The sequence below is a fragment of the Melitaea cinxia genome, chromosome 8 (genome assembly GCF_905220565.1).
Source record: "Melitaea cinxia chromosome 8, ilMelCinx1.1, whole genome shotgun sequence".
NCBI classification, from domain to species: Eukaryota; Metazoa; Arthropoda; class Insecta; order Lepidoptera; family Nymphalidae; genus Melitaea; species Melitaea cinxia.
In genome coordinates, this window is record NC_059401.1 from 10,917,812 (window position 1) to 10,930,296 (window position 12,485).

Sequence of the window (12,485 nt, forward strand, 5' to 3'; positions counted from 1 at the left end):
GATATTGTTTAGTGCGTGTGCGACGCGGGCGCGCACCTTGCCGTATATCTCGAGGCCGGACAGCGACAGGTAGTGGCTCTGCCCGCTGGCGTTCTTGCCGTTCTGCTGCACGCGCAGGTAGCGGTAGGGCGCGTCGGCGCGCACGCGCCACGTGGCCGTGCTGCCGGGCTCCTGCAGCGCCTGCTCGTCGCTGTGCGCCACCAGCGTGCTCCAGCTCACGCCGTCCGTCGACATCTGCGGGCGGTCAGGAGTCATCTATGTTGGTATACTGTCAATATTACCTACATCGTGTGAAGTGCACCGAGTTTTGTTGCTAATTTAACCGAGAAAATCACTTCATACCAAAAAACTATACAGTTAAAGTATATTCCATTTTAACTACATAGATTTAAAATATTAAACAAAACAGGTGATTTAATTATTTCAACTAGATATTTACAACTTTCTAGAATAAATGATAAATTAAAAAAAAAAACAAAAAACCCGCCTGCGTGAAGAACAACTATTGGAAAATCAACTGAAAAAGCTGGAACAAGATAAAAATTCAATATGCACACAAAGTCAGCGAAATAAATAGAAACAATATCAAACATTTTGTGCTGTACATTTAAAATATATTAATACGGTAGTCCTTCGAAACTATGTGCAACGTCGTACATAACATGCAGTCGGAGACATGCACAAAGAGAGAATGATTTGACTTATCCTTCAATTTCATGCCTCCGACTGCATATTATCTACGACGTTGCATAAAGTTTCGAAGGACTACCGTATTAATATATTTTAAATGTACAGCACAAAATGTTTGATATTGTTTCTATTTATTTCGCTGACTTTGTGTGCATATTGAATTTTTATCTTGTTCCAGCTTTTTCAGTTGATTTTCTAATAGTTGTTCTTCACGCAGGCCGGTTTTTTTGTTTTTTTTTTAATTATTATTTTATTTATGTCTTTTTAGTCAGACAAATTACGTAATCGGTTCAATTCATTAAAACAGTTTACATCATGTGGTTGATTAAGTAATTTTTTAGGGCCAAGAGAACTGATAGCAAGCCCGGAGAAAGATCTCACTCTGCTCAAAGCAACGTAAGCCTGACCTTTAGCAAATAGGTGACTGCTTAAGTCAACAACTATTAGTTTTAATATAATGTAATTATTTTTTAAATTATTTGTTTGTATTTGGTATTATGTATTTGTTATTGATTTTATTAATGTAATTGTAAATTGGTGTGACATTTATTAATTTTTATTTGTAATTTTAATTGCATGTTTTTTTTAAGCATTGTATTTTATTAGAAAGGCTACACCCCGAAGTTGATCGTCGCCTAGGAGGCGAGTTTGACATGGCATAGACGTGGGAAAGAACAAAATCCGCATTTTTTAAACTTTAATATTGTATTTCTTTATTAGTATTACGGTAATAATAATCATGATATATCTTTTTAAAATTCTTGTATTGTGTCCTTCAATTTGATACCCATATTGTACTATTCGAGAAAAAAATTTTTTTTTCATTAACTACAATGGCTTCGCGCAGCCGCCATGTTTGATTTTTTTTAATGTCACCTATCTAAGAACACTTGGGCAGCTAAGACGAACCTAACGATACCTCAATTATGTAAATCCGTTCAGTGGTTCTGGAAATATGAGGTAGTAAAGAATATTACATACAAATATACATACATACAAGATACACGCGAAAAACATAACCCTTCCTTGGCAGTCGGGTAATAAGGAACTAAATAGGAGAGAACACCTAAATAGTACCTTATTTATATCTTCGTTTCCATCTACGATACGTTTACTTTGAAATGTATTTGACGAATATGCATGTTGTATACACATTGGAAAACAAATTTTGAAGCTTTATATTTTGTCTTTAAACGTAGAAAATTTTCAAATAGTATTCACTTACTTGGAACAACCAATTCCTGAGCGCAGAGCGCCCGTATCCACGCGAGTGTCGTAAAGTGTACGCAGTTGGAACAATATGCAGTCCAAGATCGACGGCTATGAAGGCTCGCCTATCATCGTTAGTGTGTACGTTAAGGGGTTCCGGCGACCGAGACAGGGCATCTTCGGCGCGACCGTACGGCAGCTGGCGACCATCAGACGACCACACGCTTACAAGACCGTGTGCACCAGGATTAACCCATTCGCTTGTACCGCCGTTACTCCCGATGAAGTAGAGAACGCCATTTTCATCAAAATCGTGCTAAAAATACATATATTAAGATATAAAAGTTGTAAAATTGTTATTGTTACACTTTTATAAACGAAAAATACAAGATAATGCTTACGTCATACGTAAAGTTTAGAGGTGCTTCAGATTTAATCTTCTGAACAAAATGGAAGGTCGATCGCTCCATGTCGTACCACTGCCGCGCAACAGATTTAGCGAGAAACCTCTCAAGCTGTCGCACCGTGGTCAGAGCTTCGACCTTCAGATTTCGACCAGCATTATTATTTGTAACGGATTCTTCTGTATTTTCATCTGCAGCCCTCTCAACGCGAAGCCTAATATAAGACATTAATATGTTATTAAAACATGCCTTTAACATTTGAGAAATGTTTGTTTTTGTATCGTCTATAGGTTTAAAAATAAAATACAAATAACTTCAAAATGAAACCTTCAGAAGAAATATTTACTTATATACTGATCAAAATTTGTGTCCCATTAGCGACACTACAGGATTTTGCAATAACAAAAGTAATGTACTTTTTCGGGACTAAGTCGCCCTCGTCCGTCGCTGTATACCCCGTTGCGAAACCCTACACGTGTTCCCCGGGTGGTGCTAATCTGGTGACAAACTGGTGTTAGGCTCCGGCCGACGGCTCGCGACCACCCACTGAACAAAGTCGTACCGTCAAGCGTTTCGGTACGTTGATCGGTGTAGCGCCCACCACCAAAAGTGGCTATTCCCATACTAGCACACTGACCACGCTGGTAGAGAGATTCGCAACCTCGCTTCAACGCTCAATCTCACCCAGCTGGTCCGGGAAGCAACTAGGGTATACGTATACCCGATTTTGAGTCGCATATTGCCAACTGTTTGGACCCTCTGCTAACAACAGATCCTGACCGCTATTCGGTATCGGTCTCATCGCCTTTAGGCAGCTCCGACGTGAAGTCTGTATCCGTCCATTCACCGCCCTTTCCCTGCCCTAAAGGCACCCGGCGAATATGGTGATACAATACAGCAGACTGGGATAAGATGCGTTCTTTCTTTGCATCGTACCCGTAGCGACAGATTTGCTTATCCTCTGATGAACCCCATTTTGTGCGAATGCTATGGCTGATGTGCTGCATCAGGGAATGGAGTATTACATTCCATTCACTGACGCATCAGCCTCCGTGGCAGCTCGACCCTGGTTTAATTCTAACTGTTCTCGTGCTGAAGCGGAAAAGAACATGCCTACCTGTTCTGGGTCGACGCTCGTATCCACAAGACAACAGACGTGGGTCAGAGGAAGAAAGCCTATAAACAGAGCCGCCAAGTCCTGCACGAAGGCTCTGCGGAAGGCTCGTTTTGACCACATTGGCAGAATTGGGACTAGACTTGCGTCATACCCACCTGGTAGTAAAGCCTTTTGGTCCCTGGCTAAGTCGGTTGAATCGAACTTCTGTCGCCCCTCACTACCTCCACTGCTAAATCCCGATAAATCACTAGCCCACACCGCTGAGGAGAAGGCAAACCTGTTTGCAAATCTCTTTGCAGAATCCTCACGTTTAGATTCAGGCAGCGCCACACCTCCAACTTCTTCGATTCGATGCGAGACGTCTATGTCTGAAGTCCGAATTCGTCAAAAAGAGGTCCTTAAAACCTTGCGCAATCTAGACGTGAATAAAACTAGTGGTCCTAACGGAATATATCTGAGTTGTCTCCAATCCAGACACGTCTGTTTCGTCTCTCTCTAGCGACAGGACATGTGCCGAAAGCCTGGAAGCAAGCTAACGTGCAGCCTGTGTCCAAAAAAGGCAGTCGAGCTGACCCTGTCAATTATAGACCCATCTCCATAACGTCCATACTCTATAAGAGTATGGAACTTATACTGAATGACCGGCTCCTGGCATACCTTTAGGAGAACAATCTTAGCGACTGACAGTTCGGTTTTCACCGCAATCGGTCCACGAGTGATCTTCTCGCGTATGCCACACACATTTGGAGTAAGGCTATCGAGAAACACGGGGAGGCCATAGCGGTCTGGCTCGATATCTCGAAGGCATTTGACAGGGTCTGGCATGACGGCCTTATTAGCAAACTTCCTTCATACGGCCTACCCGCTTCTGTGTTTGGATATCTGACTTCTTGAGGGATCGATCGATCCGCGTAGTCATAGACGGTTGCGAGTCCCATCGTTTGGCCATCAATGCCGGGGTCCCTCAGGGGTCTGTACTCTCGGCAACGCTATTCTTGCTGCACATCAACGACCTGCTCAAACCCAGCAGATAACAGCGCCGTTGTCGAGCGTTACATGTCCGACGCACGAGCGAGTGGGTCTGAGATCCAGTCGCTGGGGGAAGCCATGATTCAAGCGTCTGTACTTGTCCCTTAAAGCTGTCTCTGATTGGGGTGACGCAAACCTGGTCGAATTCAACGCCTCTAAGACCCAGGCGTGTCTCTTTTCGGCAAAACGGAGTCCTTTCCATCTGAGTCCCTCTTTCCAAGGTGTGCCTGGTGTGAGTAGGTTATTTCTAGGTAAGCGTGCTCCATCTTAGATCGCATTTTCACTTATCATCAGGTGAAATAGCGGTCAAAAGCAAGCCTATCTAGGTATAATAAAAAAACTTTTAAGGAAAAAATCGTAATTGTAATGTTTCTTTGTAGTGTATAATAAAGAGCATTTATTATTATCGTATACAAATTTTAAACAAAAACTCAGTCACTAAGCTGTTTTAGTTATTTATCGAAACCGAGTTATTTTGCTATTTAGTGTAATTCTGGAGTTACAGTGGAGATGACGTCGGTACCGTATCCTCTTGGTGAGGTGGTGCAGCGCGGCGGGCTGGTGCGGCGGCGCGTCCGGCGCGGGCGCCAGCACCGGCAGCCGCTCCACGCTCTCCAGCACCGCCACCAGCCGCGCCGCCAGCGCCGCCCCCGCGCTCGCCTCCACGCCGCCCTCCGCCCCGCCCTCACCCGCGCCCGCGAACGCCCACGACCTCACGATACGCTCGCGTTCGCGTAGTTGACCGGGTTTGTCTGGATTTAGAAAATACCATAATCGGTAACATTCTTAACCTATGTAAAAAAGATCAGAAAAAAATCGGCAACAGCAACACAGTTAAAGCTACTTTTTCATAACATATAAACTTTTTGACGTTTTGTTGAGCATATGATAAATTTTAATAACAACTTTAAGATACGACCATCTTTAAATTTTAAAAATGAATTTTAAATAAACAAAAATCGTGTGCCATCGCCTTCTCGACTCAAGTCGAGCGTTTTAAAAAATTTATTAGTACATATAAATTTAATAGTACATTGTAGTATTTTTTTTTAATAAAATGTAAATACATCCACGGGCTTTTGACACCCATTTCCTTTTTATTCTTAAAATATGCTATATATTAAAGTAGGCGTTTTCCAACAACATCATTACTTAACTTGCATAATAGTAGTATTACAGTTGTAAATACAACAAACATTATATCGCTGGCCCCGGGCAATAAAGCGGTATACGCCGGTTACACCCTTTTTAATGTTATTTAATTTTTGGCTTCTCTGAGTATCAATCTATCACTCTTATTTTTTTCAGTTTTTTTTATTAATATTTCGTTAGAATAAATGACAATAACCGTTTTATTGCATGGATAATTCTCTTACGACTAAGCTATGTATTATTGCATTATTCTTAAGAAAAATAACACAAAAAACCGGTGAACATCTTTACAGTAATTGTTAATGATCTTGCAATTAAAATAGTATCATCTATGAATTGTATTATACATTTTTTTAATTATTTCATTAAAAAAATATACGATTTGTTTTTAAAAAAATATTTTTAAAAGCTTAAATTGGTAAAAAAAATAGCTTTCATTTGACATATTGAACGTCTGTTTTGGATCACTGTACACTGCACTATAAACAAATTAGCTTCTTTTATTTCTCCTGTAAAATTTGATTTTTGATATTACCGCTTTATTGCCCGGGGACAGCGATATATTGCTCAAGCGGTTCTACAATTGCAAGACAAACTAACCGTTCGGTTGAGGTGACAAAACTTGGAGTAGAGCCGGCGCAAGACCAGAGGATTGCAGCTCATAAGCAGACAAAAGTTCTTCTTGGCACAGGAGCTCTGTCAGCTGATCCAACGACTCTCGGAGTTCACGCTGCCAGTCACCTATTTACATTGAATACAAAATAACATTTCATATTAAGAATATTTTGTAGAAAAATATACTCTCTTTATAGCATCCACACATGAAAGCAGAACCTGAAGAAGTGTGAGAAATCATTTTAAACTTCGTATGGCATAACCACAAATATTAAATCGCTACTACTATCATGCTGTGTGGCTACGACACCAAAGAATATAGCCCCCCCCTCTCTTCCCGTAGGTGTCGTAAGAGGCGACTAAGGGATAACAAGGTTCGACAACAACCTTGGAACTAATAAGCCGACCGATGGCGGGATAACCATCTAACCGGTGGCTTTGAAACACACAGGCCGAAGACGGGTAGCAGCGTCTTCGGTGCGACAAAGCCAGTCCTGCGGTCACCAACCCGCCTGCCCAGCGTGGTGACAATGGGCAACACACATGAGTTCACGCATTTTTGGCGCGAACTTGTGGAGGGCTATGTCGAGCAGTGGACTGCAATAGGCTGGAATGATGATGATACTGATGATGATGATGATGATGATGATGATGATGATGATGATGATGATGATGATGATGATGATGATGATGATGATGATGATGATGATGATGATGGTGGTGATGATGATGATGATGATGGTGATGATGGTGATGGTGATGATGATGATGATGATGATGATGATGATGATGATGATGATGATGATGATGATGATGATGATGACTACTATCATCTTAGTTTGATTCTTCAAAGTAATGGAAAATTAATATAATTTATTCTCGAAATTTCCTACCTTGAACTTGTGTATGTAATAAGGGTGAGTCTACATAAAATTAAAATATATGCATATATATATTTCTCATGTTGCATTTAAAAAATAACTCTTCCCCATATGGCGAAAGAAGCCTTCGCCTAGCAGCATGATACTTCAGGCTAAATTAGTCAAACATATTGTAAGTATGGTAAGGTGTTGCGGTAACGAGATCAGTCGTATGTAAGGTTCGAGGCGCAACGTACAGTGGTGCTCGTCGCCGGGTCGCTCGGCGAGGCGCGTGAGGCGCGCCAGCAGCGCGCGCAGGCGGGCCACGGGCGCGCGCGGCTGGCGGCCCGCGGCGCCGGCCAGGTGGCGCGCGAACAGCGCCCGCGCGCGCTCGCCCACCTGCACGGGCACGGACACTGCTGAGCTGACCTTGCTACACGTTACGTTTTACGGTAACGCGATGCTTTTCAATCTAACAGCTTACGTATTGTAATTTATCTATAAATGACCTTCTGGCAAATTTACGAAAACTAGAAAACGTACGTTTGTGATTCTAAATGCTCTTTTACGAGGCAACAATGTGCGGCATTGTGGCATACTACATATTGTGGCAGACGCCATCTTGTGGCATGCTACAAATTGCGGCAATTGAGGCATGTAGCAGCGAATTTTTACACCGAGGCAACAGTTTTTAAGCGTTGTGCTGTAAAATGTTAGTCTGCCTACTTGATTGATTGAGATAAGGTAGAATTCTACAGCCACCGCAGAATATAGCTGATCCAGAAAATAAATCTATACATGAAAAAAATTCGTGTCACGATGTATGTTAGCGATAAACTCCCGTAACTACTGAACTAATTTTTATCAAATTTTGTAAGCATCTGTAATTTGTTACTAAAACTATTCAAAAACGGATCTTGTTCACGAGACTTCATTTCGACATTCCCAGTTAAGGTCGAAATATCGAGCTCCGCAAAATGAAAATAAAAACATAGTAAATATCCCGTTTTTAAATAGTTTTAGTAACAGAAGTAACCATGTTAATCTAAAATCTGTAATTTTGTCCAACTTGATAGATATGGTAGTTTTTATCTCAATTATATATATATATATATATATATATATATATATATATACAGGGTTACTTGTAAAACACCAGTATCCTTGCAGGACAAGATAGCTAACATCATAAGTAACAACATTTGTTCTACGACTTTTGATAATTTATTAGATTTTATTTTCATACAAAAAAAAAATATTAATTTAATTTTCCGTTTGAATGTTATAAACTCTACGCGCATCCCAAATATTAGGTAAACAGTTACTACTTGCGGGTGTCAATGTGAGGGTGGGGGGGAAGGGCCGGAGCGGCGCTAGCGCCCTTGAACTTGAACTATTTCGCTAGCCGAAGCAGTCGGCGCGGCGACTTTGATGCGCCCGCGTCATATGATTTTGTGTGCCACTCGAATTTATTTTACTCGTATCGATCGATGTATTTATCTGTACTAAAGTAATTTTATAACCATGGCGTACCGCTATTCTAATATCGAATACACGGAAATGGTGAGGATGCTGGCTAGGTGTGATGACAATGTATCGGAAGCCTGTCGGCAATATGTAGCTAGGTATCTGAACTTACCTACACCGAGCCGTGAGACAATGTTACCGGTCGATGGATTGGATATTACACCAATGGACTTTTATTTATGGGGACACATTAAAACAATGGTGTGGTCGCGAAATTACGAGCGGTGACATGCTCATTAACAAAATAATTTGTGCGTTCAATCAAATTAAAACAAATTCGGAAGTGTTAGCACGTGTTAGTGAACAACTGATTTTTAGGTGTGGTCTGTGTGTTGGTTGTGATGGTGACTATTTTGAACGCTATCTACGCGATGTAGAGGTAATAGGAATTTAGTTTGTAAATATTATTTTATTGTCAATTATTTTTTATATTTTAATTATTGTAAACACGCTAATTCCACTTTTTAAATACGCCTGCATTACACAATGAAAAGTGAATTATACCTAGCTACCAATATTGAATATTAAATTGGATTAATTAAACTTAGTAAACGTTAAAGAATAATAATTAGCTACGTTAATAATTTTCACATATTTTGGATTTTCAGAATTCAGATAGCTAATCTACATACACATCCGTGTTGCTCTTTGTACATACACATTTACCTAAGTCACTGCGACATACATACTGTGATACTGCCTCCAAACCCACCAAGCAATTAATATTATTAACTAGAATTATTTTATTAACTAGAATTATCGGGCAGAGTAAGTGTTATTTATTATTATTATTAGCAGTGCAAGCGCGCGCGAGCGTCGCGTCGTCCTTTCGACAATGAATGAATCAATGAAACATAGACTTACAAATTTCAGGACAGTACAATAAAAACTTAAAAAATCATTTTAAATTAATGTATTGAGTTATGTCAAAAGTCGTAGAACAAATGTTGTTGTACATAATATAAGCTATCTTGTCCTGCGAGGTTGCTGGTGTTTTACAAGTAACCCTGTATATATCATACACGGTCGAATTGAGTAACCTCCATTATTTGAAGTCGATTAAAAATAATAATAAATATAATACAAATATAATAATACTAGCGACCCGCCCCGGCTTCACATGGTTGCAAAAACTATCAATGTTCCTCTATATTACGCATGTATTATACATATAAACCTTCCTCTTCAATCACTCTATCTATCAAAAAAACCGCATCAAAATCCGTTGCGTAGTTTTAAAGATTTAAGCATACATAGGAACATAGGGATATAGGGACAGAGAAAGCGACTTTGTTTTATACTATGTAGTGATAAACATATTTCATTACACCACTCCATGCCCCATTTATCATTTTGTAAATTTAAAATAAATAAGTACAACCAAGACTGCCTAGAAACTGATTTAACGCATCAAAAATGTCGCACGGAATCCATTGTGTTTAGATACAAGCTGCGACAGTCTGACACATGACGCAAGGTGTTGCCATGCCGCAAGGTTCTTGTCGCAATGTGCGACATTGTTTATGCGACAAAGCCGCAAGCACAATGACGCATTGTGGCACATTGTTGCCTCGGCGTAAAACAGGCTTAATAGAGATTTTTTAATGTAAATTTCAATATAAAGAATCAAAGAGTAAAATAAAATAATACCTGAGCCTTCTGTGCTTCAGTTTTTGCTGAGAGACGACTACGATTTTGATTTGAATTTCCATTACTCGGTGCCGTCGGTCTACGATCCGCCCAGCCACTGGCTAGCTCTGGTCCTAAGAAAAAATAAACGTTACAAAAAAAAACGCAAGCAATTTATTGCATTTTAATCATCATTCATCATCACCATTTCAGCTTACCACAGTCCACTGCTGGACATAGGCCTCCACAAGTTCACGCCAAAAATGGCGTAAACTCATGTGTTTTTGTCCATAGTCACCACGCTAGACAGTCGGGTTGGTGACTGCAGTGCTGGCTTTGTCGCACCTAAGATGCTGCTGCCCCACTTCGGCCTGTGTATTTCAAAGCCTGCAGTTGGATAGTGATCCCGCTATCGGTCGGCTTTTAAGTTCAAAGGTGGTAGTGAAACTGTGTTATCCCTTAGTCGCTTCTTACGACATCCACGGGAAGAGAGGGTGTGGCTATATTCTTTACTACCGTAGCCACAAGCGAACGTATTTTAATACGTAACTTATACGATGTAAATTACCTAAAAATGTCTCGGCGGTGAATGAATGCTTAGTGCCTCGATTAGATTCAAAAATGAATCCTGGCAAATCTTCTCGCAAGATAGTTGTTTGCTGTTGCCCATCAGTATTGTGTATATGAAGCTCTTTTTCTCTGAAAAAGTAAAGTATTACACATAATATCAGCCGCACATATAAATTTGTATTGAATGGTCTTTAATAAATTTTTGTAAGCGGACATAAGATATAAGACAATTTTTGGTGTACTCACTTTTTACACACTAGTACCCAGTTACCAAGAATCAGTTTGGTTGGGCCCGGTTTCGATAAAATACTTTGAGGTACAGAATTCTTTACCGATGCTCGTGCTCTTTGCAGTTTGTCGATGAATTCACCACGATTTTCTAAAAAAAAAATTAATTTAGGTCTAGTAGCCAACAAACTTACTATATCAAATAAATATTTATAAAAATAGTGCGATTTTGGGTTTCATGTTTGTTTATGATCTGTAAATGGCCCACTACATGAATAGGATTAAGAAAAAAGAACACTGCTGCTACGCTAAATGTCTCTAAAATATACTGGTCTCGGAGTTTCTTACACACAGTTTTCCTAAGTAAAATAATAAAAAATAGTCGTTATTTATAGAGGAAAGAGGCGGCGGTGCTCACCCGTGTTGTCGGTCTGGTGCTCGGGGCTGCCGCTGGAGTACATGGTGGCCAGCTTGCCGTCCAGCAGGAAGCGGAACCAGCCGTTGGAGCCCGTGCTGAGCTCGAGCGCGGCCGCGTCGCTCCAGGCGTACAGCGCGTCGCGGCCGCGGCACAGCGACCAGTCGCCCCAGCAGTACGCGCAGCCGCTGCTCAGGCTCGTGGCGTCCTCGCCGCCTGCCGCCGTGGAGTCGTTTACGATCAACCGATCAATTATATAACGGTTAATGACGAGTCAAAAGCCACTCACTCTTGTAGGTTTTTTTTTTTTTAAATGTACAAAAATGTCGATTTCAAGCGTGCAACCCAGCTTCGTCGTTAATAATATTAGTATTCTTACTGATTAATAATGAGCCTTAAGTTGATTCATGATTATTAATGTAGAGATAGGAGAATCATTACATGGAGTGTTTAAATTACCTGCAGTTATGACGGTCTCCCCGTCGGCTGAAAGTTGTTCTGCCGGAGTGGCGGCTAGGGCTTCCACTTTACTAAAAACGCCGAGTCGCGCAAATTGCTCCAAATAAATATCGGCAGCTTTTACCATAAGCTCCTCTGCGATTCCGAGGACTGTTAAGTGTCCATCATCATCATCCTGTCAAATTAATATATATTATATTTTCAATTTAAACCTGCATTATAACATTTCAAATGCGTTATGTGAAATGAGATAACTTTAGCATGCAATTTAATTTAAAGTGTGTCTGTAAAAGATTTGGATACGATAAAGAAAAAGCTAGACAAAAGAGACTATAGATCGTCAATATAAAATTCCATGTCCTATATATATAATGTATGTGTGTCAATTAAAACGTACCTTGATAAAAAAATTAAATCGAAATAAAGTATGGTTATACAGATATAAAATTGTTCAAATCTGTACTACATATACTGAAATAAAAATATGAGCTAACCCTCATATAATTATGAGCATTGACGTATATTATTTGTGTAAAATGCATTATTTCAGAGAATCTTATATTGACAGGAACAATGAACAG

The 12,485-nt window shown here is 40.3% G+C and overlaps 1 protein-coding gene across 1 annotated transcript in view; it reads right to left on the bottom strand.

Annotated features, from left to right (window-relative positions):
• The window catches only part of LOC123655653 (E3 ubiquitin-protein ligase HECTD1), a 49,974-nt gene that overhangs the window by 27,082 nt on the left and 10,407 nt on the right, over nt 1-12,485 (bottom strand). The window contains 11 exon segments of the mRNA XM_045591413.1: nt 37-234; nt 1,916-2,215; nt 2,301-2,517; nt 4,973-5,201; nt 6,202-6,342; nt 7,349-7,475; nt 10,254-10,366; nt 10,801-10,931; nt 11,049-11,181; nt 11,449-11,661; nt 11,905-12,079. Coding sequence (XP_045447369.1) covers nt 37-234; nt 1,916-2,215; nt 2,301-2,517; nt 4,973-5,201; nt 6,202-6,342; nt 7,349-7,475; nt 10,254-10,366; nt 10,801-10,931; nt 11,049-11,181; nt 11,449-11,661; nt 11,905-12,079 — 1,977 coding nt within the window.